Consider the following 15,116-nt stretch of genomic DNA (forward strand, 5'->3'; position numbering starts at 1 on the left):
TTTCTCAGATAAAGGTCTAATATCTCAAATATATAACTAACTTTGTAAAATCTATAATACGAGTCTTTCTTTACTCAATTGACAAATGGTCAAAGGATGTGAACAGGCAGTTTTCTGATGAAGAAATCAAAACAATTCATAGTCATATGAAATGCTCTAAATCGTTATTGATAAGAGAAATGCAAATTAAAATATCCTTGAGATATCATTTTACATCTATCACATTGGCTAAAATGATTGAAGTGGAAAGTGACAAATGTTGGAGGGGATATGGAAAAATTGGGACATAACTGATCCAACCATTTTGGAGAGCATCTGGAATTATGCTCGAAGAGTTATCAAACTGCCTACATCCTTTGACCCAGCAATACCACTTCTAGATGATTAGATAAAAAGGAAAAGAACCTTTATGTTCTCTTTGGGTGGCAAAAAACTATAAACTGTGGGGATGCTCATCATTTGAGGAATGACTGAACAAGTTTTGGTATATAATTGTGATGGAATACTATTGTGCTATAAGCAATGATAACCTCATTGATTTTAGGAAAACATGGGTAGACTTGCAAGAAATAATCAAGAGTGAAATGAGCAGAACCAAAATCACTGTGTATAGTAACAGCAATATTGTTTTAAGAATAACTTTGAGCAACTAAGTCATTTTGACTATTCTAAATACCCAAAATTAACTCCAAAGAACCTATGAAAGAAATATATAGGGGTGGCTAGGTAGCCCAGTGAGTAAGAGTGTGGGCCCCAGAGTTGGGAGGACCGGAGATCCATCCGTTCAGGCCTCAGATACTTAACACCTACACAAAAAAAAACTGGCCGTGTAACCTTGGGCAAGTTATTTAGCCCCAATTGCTTAAAAAAAAAGAAAGAAAGAAAGAAGTATATACATATGTATACACACACACAATAGCCATCTCTAGGGAGGGAAGGAGGAACAAAAAGAAAAAAAAGAAAGTTACATGATAACTTTATTACATATTTAAAAGGAATACCAAGTTGTATGTAATAGATATGCAGTTTGTGTGCAATCTTTTTTTATTCTACTATGTTATGGAAATGCCTGTTTTATTTCATAAATTAAAAATATATATTTTTTAAAATAATAATAGAATGGACTCAAGAGTCCTCTCAATGGAAATTTTCTGATGAACCTAAATGACAACTTGACAGCAATCCCAGCACAATGGATAGGGTCTGACGGAGTCAGGAAGACCTGGGTTTAAATCCCACTTTTCCTATTAACTGTGTGACAATGGGTAAGTCACCAACCCTCTGGAGACTTTTCTACTAAATTATAAAGGAGTTGCAATTTGCATTGGTAAAGATTCTGCACCAGTGAAATTACAGACCCTAGGTATACTGGCATATGGGTTGTACTACATGACCAAGTATAAGGTCTCTTCCTATCCTGAAACTAAAATGTTGGACAAGGCATATTATATCACCTGGCCTCAGTTTCCTTAAGTGGAGAGAGGGACTTGACAATCACTAAACTCCCCTCCCAATCTCAGATGCTTCCATGTATGAAAGCCTAAGTCAGGCTAGAAAGACAGGGCAGGTTAAGCCAACAAAAAGTTAACTCTTTAATTTCCTCTAAAAAAAGCAGCAACAACAACAAAAAACCAAGTCCCCTTTCTTCTTCAGAGGAACAGAACCAAAGTCTCTTAATGAAGCCACTGCAACCATAGTCACCCCTTTAGGACGGGATAGCAGATAATCATCTTATTCTAATACTGAGGTTGATTATTTTTTTCTCCTGCTACCTTTAATGTTAAATACACATCCTTTGGCATAGACCTTAAGTCTGAGATACCTAAAAAAATTACACAAGATGTATTATTCAAACAGTAACTGACCAATTAGTCAAAGGACTGTAGGTAAGTAATCTATTTCTTATTACTCAGAAAATGGAAAAATCAGTTACAAGTGCCTTGATTAGGGGAGGAATCAGACCAGCGTAATTTGCATGTGCCAGAGAAATACCTGATAAAAAAGATATTCTTCCAGGTAAAGCATATTTGTGGCCAGTGTAAGGCAATTTTAGGAGTATAGCACTAGGCTGCTGGTATTATCAACTGACAACCTAAGTGAATTTCAAACAGTACTTTCTATGTATTTAGAAGGACGATTGAATTTTAGTAGCATGTATATTGCACCAAGCTTTGAAAAAGACCGGTTTAATGGAGCATTAAATGCTTTAAAGACATTATTTAACCTATTACTCATCCTAGAAATTTTGCTTGCAGCTATTTCTCTTCTAAGTTAGGATTTCAAACCAAGGAAATTACCAGTCCTATTCTTAAGAACAAATCACGAGGGCAAAGGATTGGAAGGAAAAGAAAATATGAAAACCAAACTTTTTACTGTTTCCCCAAAAATACTACTTTAGCTAGATTCCTCTTCTACCAACTACAGTGCAGGCAAAGATGGGGAGGGGATGTGAAAAGACATATATGTATGTGTATATATGTATATGTGTGTATACACATACACACACACACATATATATATAATTTGATTGTGAAATTTACTTTTTTATGGATTTCCAACAAATTATATGTGTGTATATATTAAGCCTATATAGATAGATATGTATATATTGGTCCAATAAATGTTTGAAATCAATTGCAGAAGTTGGATAAAATTTTAAGGAGTCTGATATGGCTGTGTAAAATATTTCTTGGTTGTCACTTAAAGAGTTTTAGAGCTAGAAGGGGCCATAGAGTTTCTAGTCCAAACTATATTCCCTATATTTTAGGAAAGTAGTGGATACTTTAAAAATTATTTTTCTTTCCTTTTCCAAAAAGTTTGATGCCTTTTGATTTTTACATTAATCATTTCCTAATATGCCTCCCTTCTCCTCATCCCACATCAAACCCCTTTATTTTATAGACAGGGTGAATTGAAAGGCATGCCCAAACAACTCATCAGTGGCAGACCCTAGAAGATCTCAATTCAAGGTCTCCTGAAATCCAATACAGTGTCTTTCCCAGTATACTAAATTGTCAAGTTCTCATTCTCTCTCTTTCTAAACATCTTTCTCACTAATTATAACCATTTCCTTAGGTTTTACACACTACAGACAGCTCCAGATAAATTAAGAGTAAGAAGAGGATGAGGGAAATGATCTAAAGAAGGAGACATTATAGTCAGGCAATCTTTTTAGACTGAAGAATCTCAGAATGGTAGGAATACAAAAGGGCATTTGGTGATCTAATGATTTAAGATAGGGCCACTGAAGCCCACACAGATAGCAAGAAGCAAAGCTGGGACAGGTCTTTTCACTCCAAATATAGCATTATTTCTACTAATCCAGGTCTGCCCTCAAGTTTCTTCAGACCACCTGAGGTGCAAGGTTAGAGGAATATAAATAATAGTTGTAAACCTTTCCTCAGAAAAGCTTTTGCCAGTTATTTTTTAGAATATTTATAGATGATCAATATAGCATTTGCATAAATTCTTAATCTGTATTCCTCTAAGGCCACCTAATCTGAACCACACCTCTACAGAATACCCACTAAATCCCACCTTTTGGATCACTGGTAGGGAGGTTTTTCTTATCTCAAGCTAAATTTGCTACTTTACAACTTGTACCCACTACCCTAGTTCTCCCAGTGACCTCTTCGAAATGACTTCGAGACAGCTATCACATATCCACTTGGTCTTTTCTCCTCCAGGCTAAACATTCTCAGTTGTTTCAACCAATTCCTCATATGGCATGAACTTGAAGCCCTTCACTATCCTGGCTAACCTCCATTGGATGCTTTCCAGCTTATTAATTTCCTTCCAAAAGCGTGGCGCCCAGAACTGAACACAATACTCCAGAAATGGGCTGTGAAGTCAGAATACTGTGAGGCCATCACCTCCCTAGGCCTGGGCACTATGCCCTTCTTAAAAAAAGCCTAAGACAAAATTAGCTAAATCACAAAACCTTAAGAGCTAGAAAGGGGTTTACAGACCTAACTTTTATACTCATTTTACAGATCGGAAACTGAGGCCTAGAGGATATTGCTATGAAACCAAACAATTAATTTTGAGAGAAGAGACCTTGGATATTAGAGTCCCCCAAAAAAGACAGGATTCCTCAGCTTCCATATTATGAATGGAAACTGAATGACCTGATGTGCTTTTCAATACAGTACATACCTGATAAATGTTATCATTAAAAGTACATTCATAAACTTTTAAACTGGCATAATGCATGAGTTAGAGACAAACAAGCTTTTAAGTACATCTCATCTTATAATAGTTGAGGAGCAGCTAAGTGGATAGAGTGGATAGAACACCAGCCCTGGACTTAGGAGGACCTAAATTCAAATCCAGCCTCAGACACTTGACACTTACTAGCTGTTTGGTCCTGGGCAAGTCACTTAACCCCAATTGCCTCACCAAAAACCAAAACAACTTAAGAATAGCAAAGTCACTATTTTCACTCTTTTTTGAGGCTTTCCCCTTTGTTCTGTTTCTTCTTTTACAACACGACTAATATGGAAATATGTTCACATCACTGCACATGTATAACCTGTATCTGATTGCTTGCCATCTTGGGAAGGGGAGATGGGAAGGAGAAAAAAATTTGGAACTCAAAATCTTATAAAAAAATGAATGCTGACAATTATCTTTACATGTAATTGGAAAAAATAAAATGCTATTTACAAAAAAAATAGCAATGTCACTGAAAAATAGCTGTTTAGTATTTATATCCACTCTGCCTTCTGTTAAAAAGAGTCATCATTGCTCACCTCACATCATACAATAAAAGAACTATGATAAAATGTCCAAATTTCCTAAAGGAAATCGAATTTAGAATGCATTTAAAGTATTTTGCTTAAGGAAAACCATTTTAGTATTCTCTTTCTGAACATTTTATTCCTTCAGCAAGTAGTTATTGAGTATCTATTTCCAAGTAATTGTTCTACACCACTAAACTGTCTCATTACTTTTTAATACATTTTAGTATCAGCACCGTTCACCTAGCATTACCCAACCATCATATTTTATTTACTACTTCTTGATAGTAAAAATTTATCAGTTTATTTATTCAACAAATGTTTCTCTAACCTTTAAATGCTGCTTTCCAGAATGTATAAAATGGATAAAAATGACAAGCTCCTGGAGAATTGTGTGAAACATATTATTTCCCATTTCCAGTTTTCCTATTTTTAATTCAAGGGGTAGGGGAATCTTTATCACAGTTATTTATGTTCAGTATAGTAAAAGTGCGATATGGCAGTCAAGAAGGCCAATGCAGTTTTAGGCTCTATCAAGAGACATAGCATCCAGGCTTAAGAAAGTCCTGCTGACTGCATCTCAGACTATCATCGGGAGGATTGTGCTACACTCTGGGTCTCTTTTAAGTTAGAAAAGGTCTGGAAAGCCACCAGAATGGTGAAAGGTTTTGAGTTCATGCCATATGAGAACCACTGTGAGAAACTGAAACTGTTTAGTCAAAAGTGGAGGGGGGAAGAGATGTACTGACGGAATTCAAAAGGATGTCACGTGAAGGGGGGATTAATTATACTTAGTTGGCTTGGTCCTAAAGAACGTTGCTAGGAGTAAAGGACAGAAAATGCCTAAGTTAAATTTCATCGATGTAAGGAAAAACTATTGGAATGTAAAGACCATGAGTGGTCTTTGAGCAAAGCTGGGAAAATCTGTCAGGTATGTCCACAGACGGGCTTTTTAATGAGATGTAAATTAGGCGAGCTACCCTATGAGTCAGTGGGTCAGTCAACAAGCTTTTATTAAGCACTCCCTATGTGGCATATGTGGTAAGCACTAGGAATGTAAAGAAAGGTAAAGGCAAGGGAACTCTTCAACTGTTCCCTTATTTAGCACTGAGAAGATATATGGAAAACTGCAATTAAGTAGTTGAACATTTCCTAATTTTTCTAGAAAACCTGCCCATGTAACTTTAAGAAGTCTCCTTACACTGTTTTTCCACAAACAGGATTAACTCTATGTACTATTATAATCTTTACTTTTTTACTTTTAAATAGTAAATCTTGTTTTTTCTATCTGAAACATGTCCAGATGCTTTTTTTACTAAGCCACTTAATCTTTTTCTTGGCACAAAATTGTTTTTTATTTATAGTTTAAATTTTTCTGAATTTTAAAAAGCATTCTAAAAAAATAAAATCGATGTGCAAAATGCTATGCTTTTTTCCACTTTAATTCCTTAATTTTATGAAATGTAAAATATATTGGCAATTCATGGGTAATAATTGCAACCCTGATCCCTATCACAAATGGGGTTCCATCAAGGAGACATGTAGCCAGTTAATTTAGCACATGTGCAGTTCCAGTCATCTATTATATCTGTCCAGATCTATTATTGCTCAGTCTCTGGTAGCTCAACACGACTCATCCCTCTAAGCACTGGACAGTGACCACTCAAGAATTGTATAACTGGTTATCATGCCAGTCTTGTTCATTATTGGAATTAACCAGATAAATCACTCTACCAAGTAAAAACAGCCATGTCCCACAAAAAGTGTAGCACAATGGATGTAACTGACTTTGGAGCAAAGGAATTATCTGTTCAAGTCCAATCTATAATATTCCCTGGCTAACTGCCTCTTAAATGCCTCCAGAAAATTAAGATTAACTATAAATTTCAGAGATGGAGACAACCTACACTGGTAAAGGGTTTCCTCGTCCATTAAAATTCCCTCTATCCTCACATAATAAACAAAATGGCAACTTCGCTATTATGCAGATTTGTTTGGCAGGTCTATCTTTGACTTTAGTACTTATACTACTAAACTGATATAGTACTAAAATAGTACTTAAAGTACTTTAGTAGTTATAGGAGCTATAATGTATATATAGCTACTTTAGCAATAATTGCCCCATGACAAAAGTAGCTTTTTAGTTGGGCTACCCAACTGTTTGCTTTTGAGAGGTGACCTCACATTCAGAGCAAAAGTTGTACTTTTTTGATGCTCATTTGTTAATAATTCATTATTAGTATATTTTGTAAGCCAATGGCATAGATTCTGCTTAGTTTCTAATCAATTTGTTAGTACTTCTGACATTTTAAGTAAATTTTTTTTAAAATAGGAATATTAAATGCTACCAAAGGAGCAAACTGTCCAAAGTTCGATTTATTCTTTAATATCACAGCTGTACAACTTTCATACATACAGAAGGAAATGCACATTGGTTTCACAACGGCATTTGGCTGCATTTCCGATTATAATACAGTAAGTGCAAGTCCACTCAGAAATTTACATTTATACAACTTATACAAATTAAAGATTGCTACACTATTATTTGACAGTATAAAGCTTGATTTTTTTGTGTGTTTAAGTTCCACTGCTAGATCACTTTCTGGTTAAATATAAAATGTACTCAATCATTTTAAAATGGCCCCTTTGGGACTAGGCCAGTATATAAAATATTGTCATGTAAAATTTAACCATTTTCTTTTTTAAAAAATAATCTTTAAACCCTAAACCTTTGTTATTGAACTGTTATACTGACATGTACTATAGTAGCAAGAGTCATTTGTTTAATGTCACATTGGTTATTTTTTTAAATGCAGCAGGCTGTATGTTTATTCAAATACAGCCATTTGTATTTTTTCCCAATTTTTTGTTAAGGTAAATAATATTTTCCTTAGATAAAAAATTGGCTTTATGAAATTATTCTTTCATCTATACTTTAATGGGCTTAAGTGCTTCCCGGTCATGAAAAGAAATTTGAGCCTTTTGACTCACTTGGGTGCTTTATCCAAATCTATTTTTGGAGTTTAAAAAAAATGTTGATCCACAGACCACTTCCTGGTTCAGATGTACCAAATGAAAACAAAACAAGAAACAAACAAATCACTGCCATCCCTATAACAGGAATGGTTTATTTTCTAACTTTCTTTAAAAATATACATTTTACAATCCTTGTACCTCCACGAAGGTGGTAAAGGCAATAAATACACTGGTTTGTTTTATTTTTTTTCCCTATTATAAAATAAATGTCTACAAACTACCTGTTATAAGCTCTTTCTTTTTTGGATTTCTCCAGTGCTTTGTCCATTGTTTTCTCATTTTCCCCTCTACATTTGGGACAGTACCATTTGCCCTTTGGTTTATGATTAAGTCCTACACATGAGAAATGGAACCACTCAATTGGGCATTCATCATTATCACAACCTATCATTTCTCCATAGGAGACTTGATTACATAAGCAGTATGTTGGTTCATTTGGATCAATAGGAAGGTCTGCAGGGGAGGCCTCCCTCTCCGCTTTGGCCTTGGATCTCTTCTTTTTCTTTGAAGTTTTAGCTTTTTTCTCCTTTGGAGTTCCTGAGGTGATATCATCATGATCGTGATTATTAGATGCATTCTCTCGGTTCTCGTTGTTTCGCTGTCGCCTGGATCGCTTATTATTAGGCTTTTCAGCTTGAGTGATTGTCTCATTCTTAGACTTATCCTGGCTAGTTTTGCCACTATTGCCAGTGGTGTCATTAGTCTCTTGACAAGTCTCAAAAAGTTCCACATGACTGTCAACTTGCCTGGTCCGATTCTCAACTAGTTCCACCATTTGGCTAACAATCTGAATCTTTTCATCTCCAAGTTCCTGGCTCCGAATTAATGCTCTTTGAATGCAGTGTAAAACTCTCCTCTTCTGTACCGAGTCGGTCTCTCGTTTGAACTTCTCATAATATTCATCCAACTCCTTTAAGATTTCTGCAATGGAAAATAAGATTATATTTATACTACAAAAAGCATTTATACTCTCTACACGGGCTGAAACAAGTCTTCTATATAAGCTCTCATACTATAAAAAGGGTCACTACAAAGGAAAGTGCTAGAATCTAAAAACAAACTCTCAAACTAAATATAAGTGCTGGCAAATTTCACATTTAGCAACCTGCCACTTAAAACATTCCAAACAACTTTATAAGTACCAAAGAAAAGATGATATTTTGGGGGACTGTTAATAATGGAAAAGTTTTTGATGAACAAGAACATATTATTTTCTACCAAATTAAATGATATTCTGTATTCCCAGGAAGCTCCATGACTTAAAGATTTTGCTCAACTTACAAAAATTACTGATATTAAAGAGAGGAATTTACATTACATACTCATGTTTACTCAATCTTTGAATTTAAACAGGTTCAAGAGACAGAGGCTATCACCTACCAGTGCCTGTTAGCTTTGTACAAATGAAAAAAAAAATATATCCACAATATATGGAAATAACTCTAGAAAAGAAGTACAATGTGGTACAATGAGCAATGGACAGGTGCCAGGAGATCTAGGTTCTAATCTTGGTTCTGCCACAAATAAACTGTTAGAACATATGTCTACTAGTCTTAGCAATAAAGCCCAAGTTATTTTCAGATTTTAAAGAGGCATCATTTAAATAAATTTAAGATAGGAGATGGGTTTGTGGACAACAAAAAACATTATGGTTTACTTCTTTCTTTATCTGTGAGTAACTAAATTAGTTTACAGATATCATTTTTACCCAAGTATAAAAGAAGTAATGTGCTCATTCTGAAGTTAAGGAAAAAGACAAAATAAAATATAGTCAACTCAACTATCCAAAACTTAAGACTCAAAATTCAAATAGCTGTAGCTCCCCCCCTAAACACAAAAATGTAGTCAAAGTGCTAAATTTAAACTTTTTAGAAAACACACTAACAAGTTACAAACTTTTAAAAATGCATTTTGGGAATATAATTACTCAATGGAAATTATTTTACAAATATAATTGCTTTTAGCTGTACTAAATGCAGTAAGGAAAGTAATCATGATTGTCAGAAGCCTACTTTAAATACTCGGATTAAAACTTCAAAAATGGATTTCTCCTTATTCAGTACTATTAAGCTAAATAGGATAATCGTTTTCCCTGAAAAGTCTGCAGTCTTAAAATACTAGGTTCCCCCTAACCCCCCACAAACATATTTGCATAAAGCTGTGTAATAAAATACATAAAATGTGAATGTCATCTAAATAAAGTTGATACTTTAAAAAAACAGTCTAACTTACAATAAATGTATATTTCAGGACAACTTCTAAGATTACTGAATGAGAAAGAGATTAAAATAACTTGTTTTGCTATTTCCTTGGGCAATATCCCTAAATTCTGAGGTTCTGATAAACCCAGTGATTAGTGGAGGAAAGTGGGGACTGTCCCTAGGAAACAGAACTGTCTAACAGCCTCTTAATGCAGACAAATGCAACTATAATTTTCATTAAAAAATGCAAAGTTGAACACAAATTTCCCATATTCTACAAGTACTATTATTCTATTGGTTTGTAAAAAGCTTTCTGTTTATAGTGAAATTAGAAATCTAACTAACATGAGTGGTCTTTCACAGAAAAAAATAGAAAACTAATGCCACTGAACTACTAAACTTAAATGTCAGAACATAACTGTCTCAAGGTATCTAAAAATATAAGAGTACTAGACCTGGAGAGAGAACCTGGGTTCTCTCTTTGATACTAATGTGATTTGAGAAAGTCATTCTATGTCAGCTAGTCTAAATTTCCTCATTTGTAAATTGGAGAACTATCCAATGGATAGATCCCTTACAGCTGTAAGTCTGCTCAGTAATACCGAGCTGCTTGTAAACTTACTGATTAGTGTATGATTCTCCACTACCCTTCCTTAACAGGACAGCAAATAACTTGACAGAAGTTTCACTTGTGAGTGAAAAAAAAAACACAACAAAACAAAACCTACTCAACAGCACCAAACACTAAAGTCTATTTGCCAAATAACAGAAAAGTTTCAAAATTCATTCTTTTTACTGACACCTTATTTACTGTCCTGACACTTCAACTTCATACTCTCAGAACTCTTAAAAAATTTCCCACTGAGATCCCAGTAACATGGCCTTCACTAATTAGAAATGCAGAGCAATTCCATAAAGCATTAGGATTGAAGTTTGGCATTGGTTAGTAAGTTTCAGAGATAATAGGAGAGAGGAGAGGGAGAATGTGTGTCTCCAAATACAAATAGATTCAAGTATCCAATGAACTTCAAATATATATATATATATATATATATATATGCATGCAGCAGCCAATTACAAATCGATTCCTTGTATTCTTTAAGGCAAATCTCCTAAGGACAAAGCAACCCTTTTTTAACCTATTTTGAAGTATTCTCCATCTTTGAAAATAATAAAACTTAAATTTTATTAAAATATAATTTGGGTGAGTCTTTCCTCTAAGCACAAATTAGTGCATTTTCTTTACATTAATGAATGACACATAAATCAAGATGTATGAAAAAACATGAATACACCATTAAGCTTTCACTTAATCTTAGAGGCAGACTGTTAGCTAAATCAACATAATTTGTCTAATGTGCCAATATCTCAACCACAGGATGGTAGAGCTAGAAGAGACCGTTTATGTCCAACCACTTCGTTTAACAGGGAAACTGAGGCCCAGAGCGGTAATATGATTTGCACTTCTTAAGCTTTATTTATATTCATGTCCAAGAAAAGTAAATTATCGTTATCGGGAAGAAATTTAATCTACCCTTCTGATGGACGCAAAGTAGCTGAAGTTATGAATGGCCCGAAAAACGACATTTAAGGATTCTAAATTGCATAAATATGCATAAAATCTACCGCAGAAAAACACATGGGTAGGGGCTGGCAGTGCAAGTACAGGTAACGAACACGCAACAGTGACAGGCAGAATTGCTCATTTCATAGAACACCACAAAAACCACCACCGCACTTTTTTCCCTCAGAGAAAAATTATGGCTTAAAACCGAAGCTGCACCTCTGAAGCTGCCTGTGGGGAGTGTTTTGGGGGTAGTGACGATAAGGGGGAGGGGGTCTTTGAGATGGTAAGCTGACTTGGGCCGTTCCTTATGACAGATCACTAGGCTCACAAATGGCCGCCACTCCCTCGGTGACCAGCCGGGTCAGAGGTTAGGGGTGGCCGAGGGCACAGCGGGACATTTGCACATTTTGATCTGGGGGCCCGAAGGCCCAACGAATAACTTCTCCCAACCATCCTGGGGAAGGGGGGGGGGGGAGCTCTAGGCCGGCTCAAGGCCCGCCCGTTCCCGATAGCCAATCCGAGTCCGACACAGCCTCACCCCCGGAAACCTGCAGAGGAAGAGCCGCGGGGCAAACAGGGACGCTTAGGGAGAGGCCCCGGAAGGCCGGCCAGGGCGTTATCAGAGGCCGGGGACCAGGATCTCCGCTCTCGGCACAACAGGTTCCCCCTCCCCCCGCTACTGGCGCGCGCGCGCGTGCTCGCCCACACCAATAGGCCTCGCCGGGCACTCACTTTTCCCACGCTGCACCACAGGCAAGAAAGCGCTTCGGTCCCTTGCGCGAGGAGCGCGGGTCTGTCCCCAGGGCCCAGGCGAACGGCTGCACCCATCGCTGGGTGAAAAACGAAGCCTGTGGCGGAGGAGGAGGCAAGGCCGGTTCCCTCGGGCATCTCGGCCCCGACGCGACCCACTCGAGGCTGGCCAGAACTCCTAACCTTCTAAGCGCTCCTGCTTAGTCTGGGGGAATAGCCCGAACCACGGCCCAGGGGAGTGGCCAGAGGTACAATCGCCACCAACCGATACCTCCGCCCACCTTCCCGTACTCTAACGGCCGGACGTGACACGCAGCCATTGTTCCTAGGCCGGAAGCAGCCGGAGTTCTTTGGTGCCTTAGGAATGGCGAACTTAAAAATCTGACCTGGGCCGGAATCCGTCCAAGCCCTCCGTACTGGCCAATGGGGATCCAGTTTGCAGGTCAGAACTGCTACACCTCCCCTCCGCCCCACCCTGTGCCCTCCTCCTCCTTGAAAGAGAGCGCCTATCAGAGTGGCAAGTTGAAGAAGGGTTAGGCTCAGGGCCCCGCCCTTCCAAAGAGAAAGCTCCAATCCGTAGCCAGATGCAGAGGGACTGGCCCAGCCCGCGGAGCCCAAAGTACCAATCTGAGGCTGGAGGCAAGAGGACTTCGAGATATTCAAAGCAATCCGACCTCTTCACTCCTCCCCGCTTCCCCCCAAATCCCCCTCCGCCCTAGCCGGGGGAAGGGGGAGGGGGGAGAGAAAGCGGCGGAAACTGAGACCGAGGCAAGTCACTGGGCACAACCCACCCCCCCTTCATCCCAGGGACCAATAGCCCGGCGGTGAAGTGATAAGGACATTCCATGGGGAACGTCACGGCCAATTACTAAGAGGCTGAGGCGGGGACGTTCCGCAATATGCTAATAGAGTGAGCTATAAAATTCGCTGCGAAACTGACTATCCGGCAGAGCGCACAGGGCGCCTTCAAACGAGGGGGTCCCGGTTCTTGGGGGTAAGCCATTGCTTTCCCCGCCCCCCCCCCCCTGCCCCTTAGCTCCCCGCAGCACAGCCTGGTAAACGATAAACATTAGAAAAGTAAGAGTGAGGCTCTTCTGTCACAACCGACCCCACCACCACCTCCGCCACGGCGTGTGACCTCCGAGAAAAGTTTCCCCCAAAGCAAACAATTCCCTACGGGCATTCCCTGTACCCCCCTTCCCCAAAACACGCCTTACATATAGATCTGTAGAGACCCACAGGTTCAACACCCTGCTACCTTTCTACATGTCTTAACCTTTTCCCTGCTTCCTCGTGAGCACAATATGGATCCGTGGTTTCCTCGGCTTCCCTCCTACCCCCCTCCCCCATTACATGCACACACACACACACACACACACACACACACACACACACACACACACACTGCATAAAACCTTTCCTTCAACCGCTCTGCAAACTACACCCAGCAAGCCTTTCCCTAGCAAATCTGTCTTAGTAAGTCTGCACTGAAGAGGAGGAAGTGCAAAGAGGGGGCTGGAGAAAAGAAGGTAGCAGGGACCGTGCAGTACAGAGTATGTACCCCCCTACACTTTATGTAACACTTAGGTTTAAAGACCACCCGATGGGTTGGTGATGGGGGGTGGGGATCAGGAGGAGGAGAGATGAAGAGGATGGAGGTGCAGGCATTTCTCAGGAGGGACGTAGCCCTGGTTTGGACTAGACAACCTTGCCCAACAGCAGCAACCTCTCCTCGAACAGCCTCTTTACTATCAGCCTCTGTTTCTACTGCTACTACAGCCATAATGAACACTGTACATTCCTCAATGTTGTTGTGCTGTAATCTGTGTCCACCCTGCACTTCCCCCTTTGCCACCCCCCCCCCCCCAAACACACACACACACACACACACACACAGCCCCCAGTACACACCATCTCACCATCACCCCACTAGAAAGAGCTGTTCTTGTAGTCTAGCTTAAATTAAGATCTTTCTTTCTCTCCTCCTTCTTTCTTGTCCCATGTTTTACACAGAAAGACCTTGGTGAATAAAAGAAGCTGAAGACCTTTTGTTCCGCCCCATGACAAGAGCTACCGCTGCAGATCCCCCTGTGCAGCTCTCTCCAGCTCAATAACATTACTTGCCCCCTCCACTTCTGCCACCCCCGAATGAAAATTCAACTACCCTTCTTAACCAGGGGCAGAGAGGAGGGAGGTGTAAGAGACTAGGAAAGGGGCAGGAGCATTCACACAAGCAGACACACACACACACACACACACACACACACACACACCCCCTCTCTCAGAAGAGCCAAGGGAAAAAAAAAAAAAGAGGGACCCGACCAACCGCCCCATCCATCACCCCTAGCTCTTACCTTGGTATTTCGCGTCTATTTCCCTCATCAAGGAGACGTTTCTCTGCAGATCGAAAGGCAGGGACTCGATGGAGTCCAGATAATCCTCCACATAGTTCACCAGGTGAATCTGCTCCCCGTTTGCAGGACTCAACATGGTTCACCCGAAAGGTCCCCGGCGACTCTGCACTGCTTTCCGCTTCCTCCACCCCCCACCCCCCGCCCCCCTAAAAAAATAGCACTGCAAAATGCAAAGCTCTTTCTCACTCCTACCCCCCACCCCCCGCGGTCTCTGGCTCTCAGCCCCCCAAGAAAGCTACATCTGCTGCTGCTGCTCCGTTTCCCCTTCCTCCTGCGAAACGGAGAGAGACCAAGGAGGAGAGACACCTCCCCCCGGGCCCCCCCTCCCCGCCTATTCGGCGGCGGAGAGATCGGCTGTCGCTCCGGTAACTCGCACACAGGAGCTGTAAGAACAAGCTGAGGGTCGGCT

At 39.6% G+C, this 15,116-nt stretch overlaps 1 protein-coding gene across 4 annotated transcripts; it reads right to left on the reverse strand.

Moving 5' to 3' along the window:
• Positions 1 to 7,097: 7,097 nt before the first annotated feature.
• ING1 (inhibitor of growth family member 1) lies at positions 7,098 to 14,859 on the reverse strand. 4 transcript variants are annotated; one of them, XM_069094118.1, is made up of 2 exons: positions 14,648 to 14,859; positions 7,098 to 8,696 (listed from the first exon to the last, which is right to left on the reverse strand). In XM_069094118.1, exons 1-2 carry the CDS (start codon positions 14,781 to 14,783, stop codon positions 7,993 to 7,995), a joined length of 840 nt encoding a protein of 279 aa, XP_068950219.1. In that variant the 5' UTR covers positions 14,784 to 14,859; the 3' UTR covers positions 7,098 to 7,992. The 4 variants fall into 4 exon arrangements, with proteins under 4 accessions (XP_068950219.1, XP_068950221.1, XP_068950220.1 ...); XM_069094120.1 differs by lacking the exon at positions 14,648 to 14,859 and adding an exon at positions 12,680 to 12,699; XM_069094119.1 differs by lacking the exon at positions 14,648 to 14,859 and adding an exon at positions 12,477 to 12,669.
• Positions 14,860 to 15,116: the final 257 nt, after the last annotated feature.

This window comes from Petaurus breviceps, unplaced genomic scaffold (genome assembly GCF_028583685.1).
Source record: "Petaurus breviceps papuanus isolate PSGF00001 unplaced genomic scaffold, PetGlider_PUasm1.0 214, whole genome shotgun sequence".
NCBI classification, from domain to species: Eukaryota; Metazoa; Chordata; class Mammalia; order Diprotodontia; family Petauridae; genus Petaurus; species Petaurus breviceps.

What these genes read in the sequence shown, in the direction of transcription:
- ING1 (XM_069094118.1), bottom strand. Translation starts at nt 14,783, where the DNA reads ATGTTGAGTCCTGCAAACGGGGAGCAGATTCACCTGGTGAACTATGTG. An exon ending in AATAGACGCGAAATACCAAG is followed by an intron (nt 8,697 to 14,647) that starts GTAAGAGCTAGG and finishes TTTCCATTGCAG; the next exon opens with AAATCTTAAAGGAGTTGGAT.